Raw genomic sequence first — 17,845 nt, 5'->3', positions numbered from 1 at the left:
GATTTAGAAATGTAAGGGAAAGCACGTTCTGTTGTTGTGCTCACGAGGCCATCCTGCACAGAGGATGGCAGAGCTGTGTTTTCTCTTCTGATACAGCATCAAAGGCACTGGTGGAGGCAGCAGTTCCGCTCGAGTGTTGCTGCCATGACCCTGCTTCTGGGACTGCCTCTGCTTGCAGCATGAGCAGCCTGGAAAAACAACCCATTCTGCAAATATCCAGAATGTTTTACAAGGTAGTTACAGGCAAAGCATAAAACAGACCTGCAGAACTGGGCATGGCATTAGTCCTCCGCGTTTGCACGAACGCATTTCACTCAGTGTATGGCTGGGCTTGTTCCCCCAGTGCACGCTCCCCGCCAGGCGCGCTGTTACACAAGTTGTCGTGCAGACACGTGGAGTAATGGCTATTGCAGCTGGGGGACGTTTTTGAAGAAAGGCTTTTGTCATATGAAACATCCTTTGTGTTGGCAGGGATCTTCGTGCATACCTCTGAGCACTGCAGCCTTGTCAGCAGCCGTGATGAGGTGCTGGGGCAATTCCCTCTGTGTACGTAAACCTTACCGAGGCGGATTGGCCCAAGGCATGTGGAGGAAAGCATTCACAAGTTTCCTGTTACGTCGGAGCAGTTCTCTGCCAGCCCTTTTATCTGTGCTGCAGTGTTGGTGTCTCCTGCAGTGCCATGGCAACAGGAGATTTATGAGCGCTCCCACACTGCTGCCCTGAGTGCTCCCGGGGCTTGGGGGTGGTCCTGGCAGTGCAGGGAGGTGGCAGCGGGGAATGGGGGGTGGGTGTTGCTGGTGTGCTCCCGAGCTGCTGGCTCCCTCTCTTGGCTCCTGGCAAAATGGAAGGCTCTTGGTTCTGGGGGAAACAAAAGCCATTACGGGCAGCCTCTTATCTCCTAGTTCTGGTGTCACCTTGGTCTGAGTTGTGGTGAGAAGGGGATAGGATATTTAGAGAGCTGCAGAGTTGCTGAAGGTCTGCACTGAGGGCTCAGCGTTGTTCTCAGCCACCCAGGGCTGCCCCAGCGTGTGATGCTCGGGAGGACTCCGCCTGCTGCGCTGAGTGCAGGGAGCTGCGGCTGTCAGCCTGTCCCATCTGAATACAGTGTTGGTAGAAATTGCCGCATCCCCACTGGAACCATCCTGCACTCCTCTGCGCACATAATGTGATTACTATTGCAAAGCTGGAGTCGAGGAAATAATGGTCCTGAAAGCGGTAATTACAGCTTTTGGCCATCCTGGTGTCGTTTCCAGTCCCAACAATTAAGCAGTGGGTGACCTGGGGGATTCCTGCCCCTGGCAGGATGCTGACGGGACGGCCGTGCCTGCAGTGCAGAGCTGCTGCAGGGGGAGCTGCAATAGAGCTGATGCTGCACAGAGCGTGGTGCTGCAGGGAGCACGGTGCTGGGGGCTGACAGGTGTAATATGCATGTTCCAATGAGCAGCAGCTGAAAGAAGAATATCCTGCTCTAGGCAGTCCTATCAGCAGACGCTGCTCGGTATTTCACAGGACAGACTTTCTCCATGGCCTTCAGCTTAATTAAGATGTTGTTGTGACTACATACTGCCTTCATTTCAGGCTGTGGCACCATCAGGCTGCGTTTTGCTGCTTTGCCTTATCGGAGCCACAAGGGCAGAGGGAGAAGGGAGCGCTCGCAGGCAGCAGCTGATGTTAACACACAGGGAAAATTCCTGAATGAAGTGAAAAATTATTTATAATAACGGTACTCAAATAGAAGGGAAATAAGTCACTTTAAGGGTATATAAATTTTTATGATAGTATATAAACAGCCATAGCTTGCCTTGTCTCTCATCTATCCCTGCAGAGAATGAGGGCAACATCTAGCATAAAGAAAAATATAATAAGAAAACAAAGAAATGAATGGGAAGAGCTGGAGGATTGATCGCTCGGTGTATTTGTCTATCCTGATGTAAGAGGTGCTGCTGACAGGTGGCCAGGTTTCCTCTGCACAGAACCATGTGTGCGCTGTCAGGGCGGTGCGAGCAGCCTTGTTCCGATTGATGAATTGCCTGCTTCCTTGATTAAACCTTCCGTCACTTAAGAAACAAAAAGGCTGTGTTTGGATGGCAGAGTGGGACACGTCAAAAAAATCTGTCTGCTTTACCTTTGTGCAGATGTTGGGCACAGACTGTAACATGTATTATTAAAATGAATGTGGCATTTACTGTGCATTATTTCTTTCCTGGGAGAAAGGACCTGTAAATTATATGCTAATAATCAGCTTTAACCCTTTCAGAAACAGAGACGTAGCAGTAGGAATACTTTTGCGGGCCTGTGCTAATTGGACGGTCCTTAATGCCACTGCAGCTCTCTGAAGTTAATAATGGTGTGTCAGGGCAGGATGGCACCGCCTCGGGAGCGTCACCTGCAGGGGGAGCAGAGCCTGGCGGAGTGGGCCCGGGGCTGCGGGGCTGCTGGGGGGCACGCTCTGCCCACAGCTGCTGGCTCCTGCCCCGCTCCGGGTCTGCTGAGACCTGCAGGCTGGGTGTAGGTGGCCAAGTTGAATTAGGGATGGAGCGAGGCCTTAACATTCCTTTCGGAGCACGTGGCAGGACATTGCTGGCTGCTGTTTGCTGAGCCTGCAGGATGAGGTTTCCAGCCGTGGCTCTGTCCGGCCCTGCACTGTGCTGGCCGTGTCCGGGCTGTGCCGTGCAGCTTCCCACCACCAGCTCCTGGCTCCTGCTGCTGCAGAGCACGCGCCCGTTCTGACTGCCTCGTACACAGTCTGCATGTACCTTCTGGAGTCTGATGCTCTCAGGCTGTTAAGAAAGAAATTGCATTGCATGAAGTGCATCAGCTACTTCTGCACAGCCCCATCAGAATGTGTGTTCAAAATAATTAGAGCCTGTCTGACCGATCTTGTGCTTGAAACAGTGCACGAACGTCCGAATGCTGCTCCAGCTGTCACCTTCTGGGCAGGATATGACTTCTGTCATGTCACCCTCTGCCTCTGCAGGTTGCTGCTCTGCTCTGGCAGCACCTGGAGATAACAAGCTGATCAGCTACCCTTGGATGTGACCAAGTTTCTTTTTTTTTTTTTGAGCATTTAAATACGGAAGCTGCAAGGAAAAAAAAAACCAACAACAACATGAACAGAGCACACTGTGCTGCCTGTTAGAGTGCAGCGTTTCAAATAACCCTCACTGCTTTGTGGCTTCTAGCCATGTCACCACTGCAAGCCCTTACGTGTGGCTCCTGGAGGAGCTGAGCTGTGTGAGGGGCAGAGCTGCTGGGCTGGGAGCAGGGAGGCAGGCCCATGCAACACAGAGGGTTTGGGAACGTGCTGTGCTGACATGGATGTGTAATGTGCAGAGCTCTGGAGGCAGTGGAGAATGGAAACTGCTGATGAACTTGAAAGCCACTGGATTCCTGGAGGCAAAGAAAGTTACTTTCCTGTACTGGATAATACTGATCTTAGCAAGAGGACTTGTCATTTTTTTGTAGGCAGATTTCTTCGCAGGATTTATTTTGCATGTTGCTCTCCATGTCTTCTGAGCCCCCGTGCTTACAGCAGGGCCGGGTTGTGCTGTCCTGCTGCACTGCATGGCTGTGCAGCCCGTCCTGAGAGCACCACGTGCCACAGAGAGGGAAAACAATGAAGCAGTGGTCTTTCTAGATGAAGAAGTGGGAGAAAAATTAATGACTTTGTTAAATTTCAGTGCCCATGTGTCAACTTTCTGGTTGCGAATACCAGGTTACCTATGCTGCCACTGTCACTTGCTTCTCTTCTGCGTGCACTTTCTTTAAAATATACTGTATCTTTCATCTGGATGTAATGAGGACAGACGTTTTAATCAGAGGTTAGTCATTTATTTTTGCAAACTATTGTTTTCCTTCATCATTTTTGCAGATAATTAAATGGTTCGCTTGGCACAGAGTGTCTGCTTTATTAAAACAGGTAATTCTGAAAAAAAGAAAGATGGCATTTTGTGGTTCACTGCACAAGAATTGCTTCATCTTCATCTTCCCGTGTAGTTTGTGGTGGCTCTGCAGTCCCTCCTGTGCTGGAGCAGTTTGGAGCACCCAGCTCTGCTCTGCAGAGGCCCTGCGCTGTCGCTCCAGATTCCCACGTGTGCGCTTGTTGTGCTTCTTAAGAATCAAAGCAGAACTAAATTTATGTTTTGTGGCACTGAATTTTAATCGTTCTGGTCCAGAAGCAGACGAGCTGTGACACAGGCTTTATTCTGCGCTGAAACCTCTTTGCTGGGCTGGGATTAAAGTCAGCCTGTTCTCCTGCCCCGCAATCCCCAGTCTCTGGACTTAGGGACCTGGATCACCGTCAAAACACAAAAGGCTCTATTAATAACCAGCAGTGCAGGGAGGCTGAATGCTGATGTAGAGTGCTGCAGCTGCGTCTTGCAGGCGGGGAGGTGTGGTTCCTAATGCTGTGTTTAATGGGTTCAGAGGAGTGTTTGTGGTGGGCTCCGCTCGGCCGTGCCCGCTGCGGTGGGACAGGCACAGTGCTCAGCGTGTGAGCTGCTGCTCAACCTGGCCTGCTCCAGAGCGGCTCCGTCTGTCTTCCCCGTCCCATCTTTGCAGGTGCTGTGAACACAGGAGGCGTTGGCTGCGGCGCCGCCCTGCTCTGTGCCCACGTGCCGTTCCCATGGGGCACTGAGTGCAGTGAGAAGTGGAGTGCCTTCGTTCTGCGCTGTCCCGTGCCCGGCTCCGCTGCTCCAGGGCCTTCTCCCAGCAGTGCTGCGGTGGCCCGGGGCCCAGCATGGCTCACACCGCTGCGTGTGGAGCGTGACCCCCGCGCTGCGCCGTGTTTGTTTTGCTTTGCTGAGCGCCGTGGTTTCATTTTTTTAAATGGGAAGCTGCTCTGTGGTTTGGATATTTAAACAGTTATTAACCGAGTGACAATTAACAGATTGCACCGACAGATTTTCTTTTCAGAACCCCTGAAATCGCGTACAGTTTGCAAAACTATCGCGGCACAGTAATGACAATGAGTTTTGATTTCCCGGAACTGATATTAGACTCCTTATTAAACTATGTGCATCTGCTTTTAATTTACTCCAAATAATTGGAAAATGCAATGAAGCTTTCCAATTAAAGCATGGCTTTATGCTGTTTAATAATACCCCCATAATATTATAGCTTACGAAGTGACAGGTGAGTTGGTGTATGAATAAAACATAAAGGCAGCAATAAGGGACAGAAAACCGGAGACAGTTGTTGGGGATTTTAAATGCTGGATGTAATTTGCATATATTAATCTCTTCTTTTCAGCCTTATCAGGCGTTCTTCAGTATTTGAAGTTAAAATAGCGTTGACAGGCGGGAGTACGCTCAGTTTTTTCAAGGATTTATTACTTGTATAATTTCTGATCTTTAATAAGCAGATATGACTGATCCTCATAGTTCTATAGAAATCGGTTAATTGTTCCAGATGGCGTGTACTGATTATGCAAAATTACTTTTCACACCATTTTTTTTTTCTGATGGAGTTTGGAGTAAAATTAAATTTTTTATAGCTTTCTTATCACGCTGTTTTACAGTGGTTTTCGCACAGAAGTTGAATTTAATCTGCTATATTACATTGACCAGCAGAGTTATTCTAATGTAGCATTCTGTGATTTGACAAAGAATAATAGAACACATTGCTCATTGTTCGTTACTGTGCTGCTAATAAAAAGGAGTTCTAGTGCAGAGAGCCGACTGTTATTTATGAAGAATGCTTCATTTGCACCGTTAAAAAAGCAGAATTGTTAGTGAGATGTTCTCTCCTTTGGGTAGAAGGCGCGGGCAGAACAGATAAAAGCAGGCTCAGTGCTGCGGGCAGTGCTGGGAGCTGCGTGCCATCGCAGGAGCTGCATCTCAGCGCCGTGCTTTCCTAATCCCTGGGCTGGGCCCATCCCCATCCCCATCCCCATCCCCATCCCCAGCACCAGGCCGTCGCTGCGGCCCCGCCACCCCAGCCCACCCGGAGGGCCGAGGTGCAGCCGGGCCTGGGCGCCCCGTCCTCGCAGCGCGGGGTGGACGCTGTGCAGGAAGCAGCCTTGTGGTTCCTGGAGTTAAGGTCTTCTGTGAAGTGAGAAAGGTGGGGATACAAATGGACTTTTGGAAAGAGCTTATTTTTAACTCGATGGAGAGAAGACACGTCATTAACTGAGCCCGTAGGAATGGCAGGATTTCTCTCGTCTCCTGCTGAATGACAGAATTGTTTTGTGTATACTTTTATGCATGTACAAATAAAATATGGGGAGGCAACTAATGGCATAAATCAGGAATGATTAGAAAATATTTGTTCTAATGAAGTAATAATTTGCTAGTAATGCTTTTCATCAGCGTAGCTTAAGGCTACATTAAGTGGACAGACTTTATACGGATTCTCTAATTTTAATCTCCAAAATGCTATCTAATGTCTCATTAAGACTCGCCTATAATGTATCTTAAGTACAGTCATTAAATATAGTTTAGGGAGATTTATGTTCAGATATTGCTTAAAGATGTTTTAATAGGCCCATTTACTCTGATGGTATTAATGAGCTCTTAGCACATATTGGGCTCCTGAAACGGGGAGCGTCCCTCTCGCGGTGGCAGAGCTGCGAGGTGCTGCTCTGAATGATGTGGGGCGAGAAGAGACAGCCGGGCACGGCCGTGGTTCACACCTCGTGCTTTTCTGATGGTCTCAGGTTGGCTCAGGAGTTATAATTACGTGTAATTCAGACTGCTCGTTCCCATATTGTCACTTCAGTTCCAGCTCCGCGAGTTATTGCGAACGAAATTCGTCGGTTTCATCACTCGGCTCTTCTTAAAACGTCCTTCTGAGTTCAGAGACTTTTCTAATTACTAAATTGGTTTGTTAGGAGGAGATAATAGCAAATTTCTTCTTTTGGTAATTGGACATTTCTTCCCTGTAGGCTAATGTATGCTCAGCACTCGCATGCACAATAAGCTGCGCTTTTGAGAAGCCATAACTAGCTAATAAGTGCCGCGGTGTCATCAGAGAGTAATGGTTTGCTGATTAGCATAATTAATGACAAATGGTGGTGCGGAGCTGGCGGATTGGTTTAGCAGATGATGAATGCGTTGAAGCTGCCACTGAATCCTGCCAGAGCCCCACGGGTACAGCCCCACGGCTGGGGCTGGGCTGGGGCCAGCACGGCCCCAAACACGGCCCCAAACACGGCCCCAAACACGGCCAGCCGGGGTGCACAGAGCTGGGCTGTGCAGGGTTGTGCCAGGCACCGCATGGAGGGCGAGAGCGGGCTGCCACGTCCACCCGTGCTCCAAGGTGGGCGCGTTTCTCTGTGACTTGATTAATCGGGGCTAATTTGCCTTCACACGTGAGGCTGATAAAAATGGAGTTACCTTTTCACCTTTAAAGGGGAGGAGGGATTACTTCTAGGTTGTCTCTTCTTTTAAGTGATAAGCAACTCTTTTACCAGTAAGGATGAAAATACTTAATTTGCATTAGCAAAAGAAGCTAATTATTATATAGTTAATTAGCATCTGGAAATGAGGATTATCTTAATTACAAAGCACAATTTCCTTAATAGCTACAAAACTGTAAGTTTGATCTGTGTGGAGATTGGTGACTATTATTATGTAATTAGTGATCATATTAATGGTGCAGTGTATTTAGATATAATTTGCATATGCAAATGAAATTTACCCAATAGAAATATGTGGCTCCGCTAATGGCTCTGAGCACTTAAAAATTGAATTACATCCGGAGGTGAGGTCCTGGCCAGCTGCTCGGCACCGCCGGCCCCCCAGCCCCGGCTCAGCCACCCTGCAGCTGCCGGCAGCCGAGCACCACCAGTGCAGCACCGCTGTGCACCGCTCCTGCACTGCTCTGCCCCTCCATGCGTTGCCCTGCACTGCCGTGCTGTGCGTGGTGCTGTGCGCGGGGCTGCTCCCTCCCGCAGTAGCAGCCCTTCCCTTCTGTTTTTACAAAGAGCCATACGTATGGCAGCTAAGGGGAATCAACGTTGCAGGGCCAGAGCCCCTAACAAAAGGCATTGTGTTCCTTTACTGCGCCCCGTCCCAACCTGCACTACTGCAATGGCTGAGGTGCCAAGAATGAGAGTGCTGGAGGAAGCAGCCCACCCCAAGCAGGATGTTTCTCTCATCAAGAGGGGAAATTTACAGCCACAGCCGGAGAACACTGCAGCCATTGTGGGCACCTCCTTGGATGCTTTCTGCAACTGCTCACCCCAACCTGAGCTGTGCACGCCGGCAGTGCTGTCAGGCTGCTGTGTGCAGGGCAGGGGGACGGCCCCACAGGCTCCACTGCCTTCGGTCGGAGCCGGAGGTGATGGAGCAGTGTCTGTGTTTCCTTCAGAGCACCGCTCAGAGCCGTGTGAGCACCCCACGCTGTATCAGCTCTGCTCTAATTAATTAAGGGCTGTTGCTTGGGAGCAGCACGTGCTTAGGTGTGAGCTTTGAAGTTCAGTACGTTGCAGGGACTTCAAAGGAGACGTTTTATTAAAAAATAATAAAATCAAGAGCTCCCAAACACTCATGATCCAGAGAGCTTGTTTGAAGTCTGTCCATGCTGGCGGTGTGGGGCGGCCGCAGCACCCAGGTACCATTAGCTATTACCATGCAGTGCTTAACCTTCGTGTTATTTAAAGAGAGAAAATAATCAAAGCCAGGAGTATTGCTCAAGTGTTTTCAGGGCTTGATCTAGCAGTACAGAACTAATTGTGTCGTGAGCTATGCAGGAAATAGAGAAAATCAAGGCTGACAATCAAATTAGCAAAAATGAAAATTTATTCCAGGTCTGTTTTTTGAATCAGTATCATTCAGGATGATCAGAAAAGCTGTGGCTGTTTCCAGTGCCAGGGCTCCTCAGTGCAGCTGACCCTGGTGAGGGCCCGAGGAGCCCCGGGCTGCAGGCAGAGCTGGACATGTGGCCGGAGGAGGGAGGTCAGCAGCTTGGGCTGCTGTCTGTCCCCTGGGGTTTGGCTGTCATGGTGCTCTGGAGATGCATAGCAGTGCTGCTCCACCTGGGACACGTGGCACAGTAGTGCAGGGCGCACACACGTCTCCTGTCCGGGCTGCTTGTTACGTGGCTGTGTGTGGGAGTGCAGAAGTAGGAGGCTTAGCTGTGCATCATGGAGGGAGCAGCTGGCTCCACAAGGCTTGCACCCTCCTCCTGATGCCTTCAGGCTGCTTTCCTCCACACTTGTGGATGGCTTTCCGTGGGGCTGCGAGCTCAGCCTTCCTCAGCGCCCTGCAGTTCTGCGCGGCTGCGGGCGCCGAGCTGTGCTGCGGTGGCGGTGCATTCGGGGCTGTGTGTTTTCCTGGGGGTGGTGGAAGCAGCTGGTAACGTTCAGTTTTCAATGCAACGCAGGAAAACGTTTTGCAAGGGATTCAGTTATTTACACGTTTTTAAGATCAGCAAACAAACATGCAAGTGCAGAGGCCGTGCAGAAACAGCAGTGAAGACAGCAGAGGCACAGAAGCGCGCGGGGAGGACGCGAGCGCGGAGCCCGCAGTGCTGCAGTGCTCGGGCTGCACCCAGCAGCTACATGTGACAGTGTTAGCATTTTTCATTTCCCTGACGTTACCATTAATAAAGCAATGATCCAAAAGAAGCTTTGCTGAGTCTGTTCTTTATGCTTCCATCACTCACGACTAGATAATTTCACACAGGATCGTTTTTAAATTAAACGGCGATAAAAGCGCTCCGCTGTCCTGTGTTCACTAGTTCATAGAAGTCTATCAAGTCATTAATGTGTCGTGACAAACTGCTCGTTGGGTTCCAGAGTAATTAATTATTTGCATAAATAACAGGTTGGCCGTGGTGCTTGTGTTGTGCCGGGCACCGCGCGTGGCCGGAGCTCCGCCGCTCGCTGTGCTCCGAAGTGGCTGCTTCAGGAAAGCATCCCATCGTTGGAGATTCCAGTGAACAATGATACAGATTTTCATAATCACCATTAATCACCACATATTTTTCAAGATAATTACAGCAATTATTATTTAGATTTCTCTTTCATGCGCACATTGTAGAAAAGAACAAGTGCTTATTACGCCGGGTAGTGTAGAGAACTACAGTGTGAAGTTCTTTGTCATCCAGAAACTCATTATGTTCACTGATGCTGCCTGTGAAAGTTCGTCAGCGTGTGTAAATGAGGGTAGCATTGGCAGGTCTGATTATTTAAATCTGGTAGCTTTGCTAAAAATACAGTTATTCGAGAAAGATGAATTACTGATTTGACAAGCACGATGCAGTTGGAGCCTGCAGCACCGTGTGCTCGGAGCGCGCTGACGGTGCTCCGGTGGCACTGGGACGCTGCTGAGCCAGCCCACGTCCCGAGCACGCAGCAGTCCCACGCGTGCCCTGCGGCCGTGGGAGCCACGAGGGGCTGTGGGCGATGGTGTCCTCCGGAGTTTGGTCTCTGCACTTGGGGCCATGGGCTCTGCTCCACGCTCACGGAATTGCAGGGGATGAGTTCGTGGGTTGTGACCTTGCGGGGAGCTGTTCCTCAGGGCCAGTAAACGCTGCTGGTATTTTTCCTTCTGCGATCCCTGCCTGGTGTGTTCTGGTTTTGAGAGCGGTGCAGGCAGCTCCCTGATCTGTTGCAGATGTATTTGTGCAGGGGAGAATCCATCCGGGCACGGTGCCGCAGTTCTTGGGGGCCCTCCCCTCCTCTGCGTGGCCGGGCAGTGCCCGCTGCGGCAGCTCGGAGCCCGGGCACGGCGGCAGCCACGCGGGGCTGCGCAGCATCACACGCGCTGTGCACCTGGCAGCACGGGCTGTGTGGGTGCTGTGACTGCTGCCTGGCACTGCAGAGCTGCTGGGCGAGCTTCTGCTGTCTGCTTTGTCCCTGTCGTGTGACGGGCCTGCCACGCCAGCTCCCGTGCACACTCCCTGCGCTTTGGGACTGCGGCATTAATAACACGCTTCCATGCATCATGCCATTTTTAAGTATGATCGTTAGGATAAAGGGCATATACTTAATTACAGGCCTGCTTAATTACAGCTCTGTTGAAGCTCGTTTGTTTGGGAGAGTGCTAATTGTGCTGCTGGGCCCTTGGCACGCCCTGTGCTCAGCTGCTCCCCGCGGTGTGCAGAGCACCGGCCGACCCCGCACGTCACCGCACCGACACCGCCGTGTGAGCGAGCAGAGCAGCTCCCATTGGGTAACGGATGCAGATGGTGTTTCACGTTCAGAACTTCCCAGTGTTCAGTGACACTGCTTTTCATCTGTTTCCTTTTGTTTCATGAAACACCGTGGCTGCCACCTAACACCTCTGATAATGAAATGATCTCGGCGGAGAGGTTTTTTTGTTTTCATTTGGTTTGGTTCTTTAAGTCAAAAATAGTCAGAGTGTAAGATGCTAAGTATTCTTAAATGACTCGTTAAATCACTAACATGATAACTCGCTGGTGCCGGTGGCAGTTAGGAAACAGCAAGCAGGGAGATGCTGGCTTCAGGGGTACAGATGCTTTGTGAAAGAAAACCCTGGAGGGCATTTCAGGGGTTAAACTTGCTCTGGTTGAAGTTTTTATTTCCTTTAGAGCTGAAATTTAAAGGTGTAACTGACACAAAGCGTGTGTGTCTGGGGCTGCACTCTGCCTCAGAAATGTGCCCTTTTCAGTCTTGTGTGGAAATTGCTGAGATACATGCTTCAGAAATAAGTGCCTCACTTGTACTGACATATCTTGTGGGAGGATTTCTGTGAAGTTTCCAAGGTGGAGATAACAAGACAAGAACACCGAGCATCGTTGCATTATCTGAGAAGAATATACAAGGCGTTACAATAGAAAAAACCCTCTTAATACCATTGAGGTGGTGCTGCAGAGAGTGCCTGGCACTTTGACGTGCCCTTGTGCCTGTCCTCTACTTCACTGGTCTCTGTCCTCCAGAGGCCATTCGTGTTTTGTTCAAGCTGTGTTTCTTGCTGCTGAGTCTCCAGAGATGGCAGCCAGGAGAGGGAAGGGGCTGCCAGTAGTTCTGCCCAGGGAGCAGTAATTACAGCTTTGCATTTAAAGGTGAAAGTTACCTGAACCAGGTGTTGTCCTTTTCCCCTTGCTAGGACACCAGGTTAGCACAGATTGATCCCTGTGGTAGTGGTAAATAAATATCTGTCTTTTTACAGTGTTTTGTTTTGCATTGTGAACACTGTCCTGTTTTGGCAGCTGCAGCAAGTGGGAAGCAGACTTAAAACTGAGACCATGAAATTATGTGTGGGTAGAGCAGGGAAGGTTCATCGAGCTCCTGACTTTGTAGGGACTAACCCAGTCATGTCTTGATCGGAGAGAAACTGCTGAGAGATGGGAAGGAGAAATGATTGGCAGTAACTTCCATGAGCATCAGTCAGATGCTGCTGCCATGCACACTTGGTATGTTTTTGTGAGTGTGAAGTTGCACACCAGAAGTGAGCTGGAAAAGTGACATCTCTGCTTGTTTCATCCCTTGCAGCAATGGATGGAGTGCCTTTCATGATCTCAGAGAAGTTTGCCTGTGCTCCAGAAGGGGTGAGTTGTCCTCATTCTTCTTCCCATGTCCATAGTTTGTCTGTTCATGGGCAGTGGTCGCAGGGCATCGACACAAACTGCCTGCTTCTCAGAGCTGATCTTCCCTGGGAACTCATACCTTGCTGAACTGCAGGGCAGGAGCAGCTTGGGGCCAGATCTGCGCAGGAACTGGTTTCTCCCAGGAGAGGAAGGCTTTTAACAGCATTAGAATGGGAGAGGCAGTGTGAGTCTGGGCACCGCAAACACCTTTGATTTCTTATGAGGGGTTTTAAAGAAAGCTGCAGATACTCACATCTACCACGTTTCTACTGCCACTGAGGCAGCATTGTAGAAGTCAGCCTCGCAGGTCCCGCTGTGCACCGCCAGCTCAGGTCAGCCGACGCTGTGCCGTGTGAGGTCGGGCCCCCTGCTCCCACCACCTCACCGCTCCCTCTGCCCGAAAACCAAGCGCAGCTGGCACCGCGTGGGCCTCCGGAGCGGATGAGTGGTGGGGAGCGCTGGTGGCTGCACGTGCAGCTGAGGGGCTGCGGCCGACCCGAGCTAGCAGGGTTGCCATGGCTACGCTGGCAGAAATCCAATTCTGAGATGAAGCTGTGCCATCGTGTTTACCAATTCCAGCCTGGAAAGTTTAGAGAGGTGCTCGAGTCCTAATGACACCGCAGCTGGACCTCTGCGGGGCGCCAGGAGCAAGAACAGTGATAGAAAAATGATCTCAGTGTTCATGCTGCCCTCTGGCTTGGGAGATTATTTAAGTCAGGGCATCTCCAGCGCAGCAGCAGAGCAGAGAGGTCCCCACACACAGCATAGCAGAGCCGGGGTGTCCCTGTGCACGGTGCGTTTGGGCCCTGTGGGGCCCCTCAGCGCCGCATCCTGTGGGTCATGGCAGCCCCACACTGCTGCTTGGAGTTGGCGCTCTGGAGCTCAGAGGCCCTGCATCCCATTACCAGTTCCTTAATCCATCTAATCGCTCCAACAGTATCTCTTTTAAAGTCAGTTTATGAGAAGCTGTTACAGCAAATGCAGAGCCACGAGCTGTGTCTGATTTTCCCCACCACGCTCCTGCTTCGTGCATCCTTTTTCTCACTGACACAACCCGCGTGTGTGGATGGATGTGGTTTTTCACAGCCATTGCTCTCTGCAAGAGTTGTTTATGGGGCCTTATTCCCAGAAAGCTGAGTCCCCTGCTGGGAGGACAAATGCAGAGAGATTAGGTCGTGCTAATCCTCCCTTCAGATCCTTTAGACACCATTGCCACCATATGGTCAGTTTGGTCGTGGCTTTCCCTGCCCGTGCCACTCACATCTGCATTCTGCAGCTGAACAGTCCGTGGGCAGTGCAGGGCACGTGCGTGGGGCAGCGAGGTGGTGAAGACTGACCTGCGTGGAGCGACACGGTGACGAGTGTCAGCTGTCCTGTGTAGGGAGAAAGGCATTAGAGCTGTTATCCCTAAACCAGCTTCTGCTCCTTCACTCCTGCGGTGCACAGAGAAATAGGATTATGCATGCGTTTACAGATGGTGCCTCTAAATCTCTGGTGATGGAGTATTTGCTGACTTTAAACAAAATGAAAACAAAACAACAGAAAAAAAACCCACTAAATTGGATATTCGTTTCCTTTTTCCCCCACAGATGCAGCCAGTTGATCTCTTGGGCATCACAATCAAAACCCTTGCAGAAATCGAAAAGGAGGTACGTACCCAGCCATGCATGGAGCAAAAGCTGTATGAGATCTGTGCTCATTTGGCTGCAAGATCCTCTGCCCTGTGGCAAAGGTCTCTTGTCCTTCCCAAGTCACTGCTGGTGGGCGAAGTCAATGTTGAGTCAAATAGTTAAGTATAGAATGAGAGACATCTGATTTGTGCCTACTGAAGAAGCTTCAGGCTTTCTAGTGGCAAAGTCTGCTGCCCTTCGTTTAGTTCCAGATGTCTCTTTTATTTAACCTTTCTTTCTTGTTATTAGAATGTATTGCCTTTGTGCATCCTTGGTCGCAGTACCTCTGTGTGCACTCGGCCAGGTTAAGGCAGCGTGCACAGCACTGGCTGGAGGCTGTGGGCAGGGGGCTGCCAGCTGCCAGCTTTCCTCACACCCTCCTGATCCATTGCAGCCTGTGTATTTTTCAGAGTAATGAAAAGTCTAATTATGCAGCCCATATTCCTTGATGAAGTATCTTGTCTGCTCATAGATGGCTGCACATATAAATATTGCGAATTTCTGCATGGCTTTATTTCCCTTGCAAGCAATAGCACCATTACAGCAAATCTTCTGGATTTCCAGAGAAGCAAGAATGTTTTCCCTGGAGCTAGATGCCTTGCAGAAACTATTCCCAGAGAATTCCAAGAGTTATTGTTCTCTGCCGACACATTTGCAGATGTATGCACCCATCCCCCAAGCTGCACAGTGAGCCAAAGGAAAGGACCCCACCCTTCCAGGGTAATCAGGGAAAACAGGCACCAGTCCTGTTCTGCAGCCCCTCGCTGTCCCAGGCCCAGGAGCTGCACGGCTGTGTGCTGGGGAGCACGTGAGGAAATGGTGAAGCCCAGTGGGAGCAGAGGGCAGAGATGCTTGGTTTTAAGATGAGGGCACAGTTTGCTCAGGGACACTTCAGTGGATTTATGGCAGTGAGGAGCAGAAGCCCCTGCAGCATCACTGCCATCATCTTGCAGGAACGCAGCCAGTAGTGCTTGCTGGTCCTCATGGCCCAGGCAGGGAAAGGTCCTGGTGGGCACGGTCAGGCAGGCCAGGCAGGCTGCACATGGTGCAGTGCTGCAGCACCAGGGCTGCAGCAGCAATCAGGCTGCATGGCTCCGGGAGCAGGTCGGGCTGCATGGCTGCAGGAGCAGGTCGGGCTGCATGGCTCCGGGAGCAGGTCGGGCTGCATGGCTGCAGGAGCAGGTCGGGCTGCATGGCTGCAGGAGCAGGTCGGGCTGCATGGCTGCAGGAGCAGGTCAGGCTGCATGGCTGCAGGAGCAGGTCGGGCTGCGTGGCTCCGGGAGCAGGTCGGGCTGCATGGCTGCAGGAGCAGGTCAGGCTGCATGGCTGCAGGAGCAGGTCGGGCTGCGTGGCTCCGGGAGCAGGTCGGGCTGCATGGCTCCGGGAGCAGGTCGGGCTGCATGGCTGCAGGAGCAGGTCGGGCTGCATGGCTCCGGGAGCAGGTCGGGCTGCATGGCTCCGGGAGCAGGTCGGGCTGCATGGCTGCAGGAGCAGGTCGGGCTGCATGGCTGCAGGAGCAGGTCGGGCTGCATGGCTCCGGGAGCAGGTCGGGCTGCATGGCTGCAGGAGCAGGTCGGGCTGCATGGCTGCAGCAGCAGGTCGGGCTGTGTGGGGCTGTGCTGCTCTGGCTGCTGCAGGCCTCAGCTCTGAGTGTGTCTTCTTCGTTAGCTCAGCGTTGAGCTGTAAGTCTGGAGTCTAATTAGTGAAGTGTGCATCTAATATTAATCATTCTTTTTAAACTGACGAGGAAGGCTGTCCATTTAACCACTTAATTGCTCCACGTTTTCATGGTCTGCTCTTTGCAAATATATTTAATGAAGAAGTTGTAAATCTAAAGGAGCTTAAAATTTTAATTTTATACAGAAATATATTTCCTTGTTCTCATGTTTGCAGTCAATTCTCCGGAGTGCAGTCACATGAAATGTTCTTTAAATGAACATATTTGCTAACTGGCATGATTTCAGTTTTTAAAACATTGGTTCCAGCAATTAGGCATTTTTTTCAGTTCCCAAATGACTAGAGAAATTCGTCTTGATTATAATTGCTCTTAGCCACGCATATCTAATTTGTGTCTTTTTAAGTGTTAATTAGTAAACAGTTTGAGCTGACATCTTTATGTGTTTGTGTGTTGAAAAATGAGGCTTATTGCTTCCGCAGCTCGGGGCGGTGCCGCTGGCTGTGACATCACGACACCGAGGTGCAATTAATGAAGACGCGCGTGCTAATTAGAAGGCGTTCCCGAGGAACGCGTCCGCGAGGCGCGCTCCCGGCGGGCGCCGCTCGGGGTCGCTGGGACAAAATGGCGGCGCCGCGTTCCCCGCGCCGCGGAGGAGGGCGGGAGGGGACGGCGGCGCTGCCCGGGAGCGGTGGCCGAGCGCCCCCTGGCGCCGCAGCGCCGCTCCGCACCGCGCACGGGGCCGGGCGGACTGCCGCCAGGGGGCGCTGTGGCGGCGGCGCCCCCCCACCCCCTCCCGGTGCCCGGAGCCGCGTTGGGGCCGAGGCCGCGGTTGTGATCGCGGCGGAGTCCGCGTAGCCGCGGTCCGCGGGCGGGAAGGGCAGCCCGGTGGCCGCGCCCCGGTGCGCTGCCGCCGGGCCGGGTGCCCCACCGCTGCTCTGTCTGCTTTCCCACAGTACGACTACAGCTTCAGGACGGAGCAGAGCGCGGCAGCCCGCCTGCCGCCCAGCCCCACGCGCTGCCCGCCGCTCCCCTCGTCCTGAGTGCCGCCGGCGCCGGAGCGGCCGCGTGCGCGCAGTACGGAGCAGGACCCGCCCCGCCCCGCCCCGCTCCGCACCGCGCCCCGGACCCTTCCGGCAGCCGCGTCTGCAACGTGAGTACGTTGCTCGGAGACCGCGGCCCCCCCCGGCGCTCCTGTTCCCGCATCCCCGCCCGCAGGACGGTCACACAGCGGCCGGGAGCCCGCAGGCGGCCGAGATCTCCGCTTTGGCCACGGCCACGTGCGGCCACGGCCTCGCGCTCGGGCCCCCCCCCGAGCCCCCTCGAGACACAGACTGCGAGCCGGCCAGCTCCTCCGAGCCGAGCCTAGCCGTGTTGAGCCGAGCCTAGCCGTGCCGAGCCGTGCCGAGCCGTGCGGTGTCGAGCCGAGATCTGCCGAGCCGAGCCCTGCTGAGCCCTGCCGAGCCGTGCCGAGCCGAGCCGAGCCGTGCCGGCCGCTGGGTGCTGCTGCCCGCCTGCGGCGTGGAGCAGGTCTCTCATTTCTGCCTCATAGCTGCTAAAACAAGAGGCGTGCCCGTTCCCTTCGGCGCTGTGGAGGGAAGCACTGAACTCTGGTGTAACGCGGGATGAGAGCTGGTGCGTTAGGCCCGGACCTCAGCCTCCCCGTGAGCTTGCTCCAGAGCCGAATGCATGTCTTGGAAAAGTCTGTTGCTGTAATAAGTTATTGAGAAATGCCTATCTGACTCTGTGCTGCTTTTTCGAGTTCCTGCTGTCGAACAAAGCTACGTCATGGCAGCGAAATGGCAATTTTTAAGTAAGTGTTAAAATGTACGACTTTTTGTATCGTAAACTAATGATTACCTAACCCCATGGAAACGCAGTTGCCATAGTAACAGATAACAGTATTGCCGCTCTCAGTCTGGGCCCCCGTGCCCTGACCTGCTTTGCACTGCTTCTGGTTGAGCTCGTATTTAGAAGTTGGACGGAATGGTGACTAACAGTAGGT

At 52.2% G+C, this 17,845-nt stretch overlaps 1 protein-coding gene across 3 annotated transcripts in view; it reads left to right on the top strand.

Annotated features, from left to right (window-relative positions):
- Positions 1-16,942, top strand: part of MVB12B (multivesicular body subunit 12B) — a 42,343-nt gene extending 25,401 nt beyond the window's left edge. For all 3 annotated transcript variants that reach the window (XM_065737360.1, XM_065737359.1, XM_065737357.1), the window contains 3 exons: positions 12,401-12,456; positions 14,085-14,144; positions 16,797-16,942. In XM_065737360.1, the coding sequence (XP_065593432.1) occupies positions 12,401-12,456; positions 14,085-14,144; positions 16,797-16,883 (203 nt within the window). In that variant the 3' untranslated portion in view covers positions 16,884-16,942. The remainder of the gene's footprint in view (positions 1-12,400; positions 12,457-14,084; positions 14,145-16,796) is intronic.
- The last annotated feature ends 903 nt before the right edge of the window (positions 16,943-17,845 follow it).

The sequence above is a fragment of the Cyrtonyx montezumae genome, unplaced genomic scaffold (genome assembly GCF_038088225.1).
Source record: "Cyrtonyx montezumae isolate F1298 unplaced genomic scaffold, pur_monq_1.0 scaffold_20, whole genome shotgun sequence".
Taxonomy (NCBI): domain Eukaryota; kingdom Metazoa; phylum Chordata; class Aves; order Galliformes; family Odontophoridae; genus Cyrtonyx; species Cyrtonyx montezumae.
Note: the sequence above shows the minus strand (reverse complement) of the source record. Positions and strands in the feature narration are given on the sequence as shown.